The sequence below is a fragment of the Mandrillus leucophaeus genome, unplaced genomic scaffold, assembly GCF_000951045.1.
Source record: "Mandrillus leucophaeus isolate KB7577 unplaced genomic scaffold, Mleu.le_1.0 Scaffold20, whole genome shotgun sequence".
NCBI lineage: Eukaryota > Metazoa > Chordata > Mammalia > Primates > Cercopithecidae > Mandrillus > Mandrillus leucophaeus.
In genome coordinates, this window is record NW_012102032.1 from 5,700,816 (window position 1) to 5,706,246 (window position 5,431).

At 53.3% G+C, this 5,431-nt stretch overlaps 1 protein-coding gene across 1 annotated transcript; it reads right to left on the reverse strand.

Annotated features, from left to right (window-relative positions):
• Positions 1 to 4,501: 4,501 nt before the first annotated feature.
• On the reverse strand, positions 4,502 to 5,425 carry NOG (noggin). Its single transcript, XM_011979238.1, has one exon. It carries the CDS (start codon positions 5,226 to 5,228, stop codon positions 4,764 to 4,766), a length of 465 nt encoding a protein of 154 aa, XP_011834628.1. The 5' UTR covers positions 5,229 to 5,425; the 3' UTR covers positions 4,502 to 4,763.
• Positions 5,426 to 5,431: the final 6 nt, after the last annotated feature.

Below are 5,431 nucleotides of genomic sequence, written 5' to 3' on the forward strand. Positions count from 1 at the left end.
GTCTCTTATACACATCTAGATGTGTATAAGAGACAGGCCTTGCTCTGTCATCCAGGCTGGAGTACAGTGGCACAACTGCAGCTCCCTGCAGCCTTGAATTCCTGCACTCAAGAGATCCTCCTGCTTCAGTCTCCTGAGTAGCTAGGACTACAGACATGTGTCACCATGCCTGGCTAGTTTTTAAACTTTTTGTAGACATGAAGTTGCCCAGGCTGATTTTGAACTCTGGCCTCAAGCAATCCTCCTGCCTCGGACTCCCAAATTGCTGAGGTTGCAGGTGTATGCCACTGCACCCAGCCACCAGTTCTTCATTTCTTATCTCCTCTATTGCATTGTAACTTCCTTGTGGAGGTGTGGGGGGAGGAAGTGGGAGGTGCTGGCACATAACAGGGTGTGCAAATATCTTTTTGTGTGGCTTACCAGTCATGAACCGCTACAGAGCTTGACTTGAGACTCACCAGCTCACAGCGTGGCATGCATTTTGTCTCCCAAGATCGGTGTTCAAGTCCTTAAAGGAAGGAAGAATATTTGGAAGAAGCATAGGCTTTGGTGGTGTCAGTTTGGATTTTGAACTGTAACCGTGTCACTCACTGTGAGGCATTGGAGAAGATGCTTAAACTCTCTGAGCTTCAGTTTCCTTATTTGTACACTAGAGGCCTTAGATCAAAATGAGTGTAAAGGCCTAACACACTGCTTGGCACATCACAAACCATTAATAAACACCTGCTAAACAGGTACAACAGAAGGATTGATCCACTTGCTGATGATTAGTTGTTACTGAGAACTCACTCCCATCAATTAAAAAAAAAAAAAAAAAAAAAAAAAAAAAAAAAAAAAAAAAAAAAGAAAACAAAGAAAAAGAGAACCAAGATAAGGCTCACTAGACAGGCACCACCTAGCCAATCTCAACTGTTCTAATCTGCGTGATCTTCAGCAAGTGGCTGCTGAGGTCTTAGTCTTCTCATCGGTAAATTGAGCAGTGGGCATTGGAATCAAAGCTCCCCTCCAGCTCTGACATTCCAAGAGCATTAAAGAAAAAGGATGAATCACCCCCTTCAAAATACCAATATGGGCTGGGCCCTCCCTCTGTAGTCCCCATCGAGCACAGCTAAGAGCTCTTAATAGGCAGCCAGCTTCTTCTTGCAGCTGCCACCAAACTTCAACCCCCTTTCCCAGGGAGTCTCAGAAGCAAGACTGATAATGGACCCCTGGCCTTCTCCATCTCTGCAGAGAACTAAATCCCCTTCCCAGACTCTGGGGGCCAGAGGACCCTCCGTTGAGAGGGCTGGCTTTCCCTCTCAGTGTGGTCATTGGGCCTCAGTTTGCTCTTGTGTGCAGAGAGACAGAGAGAGTGTGTGTGCGCGGAGGCAGGGGACATTGAAAGTGGAAGGAAGGAATAAACGGGAGGCTTGCAAATAGGTGATTGATGAGTGAATTCTCAAAATCATAGTGGGAGGAATGGGTTGGTGGAAACCCTGCCGTTCTCTTCCAGGATTTGAAAAAGTTGACATGTATGTATCTGTAATAGTTATAAATCTCCACCCTTGGGAGGCGCGGACCCCCAGCAGCTGCATAAATTCATAGACACAGGTGTCAGAACCGCAGAAGTCACCTAGATCAATTGTCCTCCTTACAGGAGATAGGCACTGGATGACCGAAGAGGACAGTTTTCTTGCCTCTTTACCCAGAGCCATCTCCTTTCCGCGTTGATGCTATTATTAGTATTATCGGCATCAATAATAATGGAGAAGTAACCGACTGTGCATTAGGCACAAGGTTCCAGGACCAGCACTTCCTTCGTTCGCTTCTGGGACTGTCTGGGTCCCGCTGGGTCCTCTCCCGCGCCCGCAGCGGCTTTGGGCCTGCTCTCTGGTTCTGTGCATCCGGTGGTCTGTCTGTCGCCGGTCACGTCTGCAGCCCGCGTCCTCCCAGCTCACACCGGCTCCCGCTCTGAAAGCCGAGAAGCTCGCCGGCTGCGGGCGGGTTTTCCAAGTGGGCAGGGGTGGGGAGGAGGGGCGCGGGCGGGCCCGCGGAGGGAGGAGGGGGCGTCGCGGAGGGGAAGACCTCGCATTGTAATCCAATGACATTGCCAACGTGGGGGTGGGGGCGCTGGCCTCGGCGCGCTCTCCGAGTTTTGGCTGCCCGCCCAGCTGGGAATAACTCTCTTCGCATAATTCGCGTGTTTACCAGGCATGAAAATTCTTGCTTTCGCCCCCCTCGCATAAGACCCCTCCTCTTCCCCACTCCCCACCACCTCCGCCCCTCGCAAGTGAAACTCTGTCTAAAAAAATATTGGCCCGAGGCACAGAAAGTTTTGCATAAATTCATAAGTGATGAATGGCTGATTTTAACGTTATTTGGGTATTTGTCAGAACTTAACAAATATACATGGGGACGGCAGTTCATAAACTTAAACATCTCAATATCCCCTTTCTTCTGGAAATAAATTACGTTTGTTTGCCCAGCTTGGAGTCTTAAGGTAGCCGACATTAGGAATATTTTAAAAGCCATCATCCATCGAGCATGTCTCCCAGGCGCCAGGAAGATTAAATGAAAGAATCATAAGATGGAGGTCTTTAACTTTTAATCCTTTTACAATGAAGCCTCAGATAGTCGCGGGGGCAGGGTGCCCTCTCTGGGGGGAATAATGCCGTTATTCCTCGGCTCTCAGTTAATGAATACCCTAACGTCTGTCCCACGGCTGACGGAGGCAGCGCCGGGGAGGGGGCTCGGCTCCGGGGCCAGGCTATTGAAATGAGGAGCCATCGAGGCTGCGTCGGGAGGGAAGAAAGCGCCCGGCTGGAGGGACAGGGCGGGAGGGGCCGGGGGCATTGAGACTGCGCTGGGGACTAGGCGCAGGTTTGAAATAATTAGCATAGATTCGCCGGGACTCCGGACTTGGGGGTTAGGGGGGTGAGGGGGTGGGGTGGGAGGAACGCCGGGAGGGAGGCGCGGAGAGGTGGCAGGGAGGTGGGGAGGGAGCAAAGGAGAGCGACTTTGGAGTCCAAGATAAATAAAGGGAGCGCTGAGCAGTGTCAGGAAGCTGGCCCACGTGGAGCTGTGCGGACGGGCGCCACTGGGGACTGAGGCGGAGGGACGCATGCGAGAGTCAGGCGTCTGTCCCAAGGAGTTGGCTTTTTAAGGGGTGGGGTGGGAGTGATGTTTTGCACGTCCCTTTAAGGGGTTACGTGCCTTCTGCCCCTATCTAATCTTAAAGCGCAAAGATTACGATTCCGATTTCTCCCTCCTCCCCACCCCTCAAGGGGAGAAAGTGCCCAGAGCACGGGCATACCCTCTTCCCAAAAGCAGATGCCAGAGGTGATTTTCACCCAGATTTCGGACTCCTCCGAAACCCTGGCCCTCAGTCTTCCTTAGGTCCCCGGGGAGAGGGGAGGCTAGTGTCAAATCTCCCTGATATCCCCAGCACCTCCCGCCGAGGGCCTGGGATTTCGGGGCTCGGACCTGCAAGATCCCGGAGGCTGTGAGCCTTGTTGATTCCAAGGGATTGCCTCAGCTCCCACCACCGCAGCTTCCGGGCATGCAAAGGGTTAACATGGGCTGGATATTGAGGTGGGGGGTACGAGGCGGGAGGGGTGGCGGGATCTGGGTGGGCGCGCTCTGATCTCCCCCCCTCCCCATTCCTCGGGGGTCAAGTTTCAGCGGCACTCCGCCCCCAGGGTAGGTGTGAAAGACACGTGTCCCCATTGTGAAGGGCCTGTCAGGCAGGACAAAGCGGCCGCCCACCCTCCCCCCGCCCCTCGCCCCAGCCTGGGGTCAGCTCCAGGGGGCCGGCTGGGTGTCGAGGTCACTACAGGCCCGAGCTTTGGTGACATAGGGGGAAAAGCTAGGAGACTAGGCGGAGGCCACGTGATGTTTTAGTGAGGGGTTAGAGAATATCGCCACCCCCCGCCCTCAAAACACTAAGTCACCTCTATCATACCACAGGAGGTGAGTCCGAGGGGATGAGCCCCTTCCCCAACCGGGTAGGAGGCACCGCAGCATCCCCTACCCGCCCCCTCCCACGCCCTCCCACCCCCCATCAATCACCAACACAGAAAATCAGTGTGGAGCCCAGTCGGTTTTAGTGGTTTTCTTTAATCCTGCTCTGCACTTCTTTCTCATTTACTACACGGGATATTATAAAGAATAAATAGCAGATACTCTTAATTTACAATGATTAGTCATTCCATTTGTTCTCTATATTTACAATAACTGTAAAATAACATTGAACTCTATAGCTTCTTCGAGGTCCAAGGAAAACCAAAACACTTTCCGAAGAATGGAAAATAGCTTTTAAAAAGTCCTCTACAAAAGTTCCCCCGTCTCTTTGTACTTTAAGAAAAAAATAACTTTTCCCCCCTGCTTCGCCATGCGAAGGGCACTGGAATATAAATAGCAGGTTAACATTATTAGCAACAACCAGAATAAGTCTCTCTTTTCTCTGTTCTTTTTTTTTCCTTTTGCTTACTTTTTTTTTAAAAATACAGTAGAAGCCGGTAACTTTTAACGTATAATACTGACCTTTTAATAAGTAAATTAAAACTGGGACCGTATATACACACACATATACATTCCTACACAGTTAAACAGTGCATTACATGAACCAGAAAGCTAGGTCTCTGTAGCTCAAAAAAAAAAAAAAAAAAAAAAAAAAGTTCATTGAAAACCCTCGCTAGAGGGTGGTGGAACTGGTTGGAGGCGGTGCAGGGGGCGTCGGTGGGGATCGATCAAGTGTCCGGGTGCGGGCAGGGGGCCCCCGAGTTCTAGCACGAGCACTTGCACTCGGAAATGATGGGGTACTGGATGGGAATCCAGCCGCAGCGCTGGCCCCCGCGCCGCTGACAGCGCCACCGCAGCACCGTGAGGTGCACGGACTTGGACGGCTTGCACACCATGCCCTCGGGCACGGAGCACGAGCGCTTACTGAAGCAGCTGCCCACCTTCACGTAGCGCGGCCAAAAGCGGCTGCCCAGGTCGTTCCACGCGTACAGCACGGGGCAGAACGTCTGCGACCACAGCCACATCTGTAACTTCCTCCGCAGCTTCTTGCTCAGGCGCTGCTTCTTGCCCTGGGCCAAGCCCTCGGAGAACTCCAGCCCTTTGATCTCGCTCGGCATGGCCCCCGACGGCCGCTGCCGCAGCAGCTGGTCCAGCTCCGCCAGGTCCTCCGCGCCCCCAGCCGCACCCCCGCCCCCGCCGGGCCGGTCCTCGGGGGGCGAGGTGGCCATGAAGCCCGGGTCGTAGTGGCCCCCGAGCAGCGAGCGCAGCAGCGTCTCGTTCAGATCCTTCTCCTTGGGGTCAAAGATAGGGTCTGGGTGTTCGATGAGGTCCACCAGGGGCAGGTTGTCGCTGGGCGCCGGGCGGATGTGGAGATAGTGCTGGCCGCCGGCCGGTGTCGCCCGCAGCCCCAGGACCACCACCAGGGCGTAGA

What these genes read in the sequence shown, in the direction of transcription:
- NOG (XM_011979238.1), bottom strand. Translation starts at nt 5,228, where the DNA reads ATGGCCACCTCGCCCCCCGAGGACCGGCCCGGCGGGGGCGGGGGTGCG.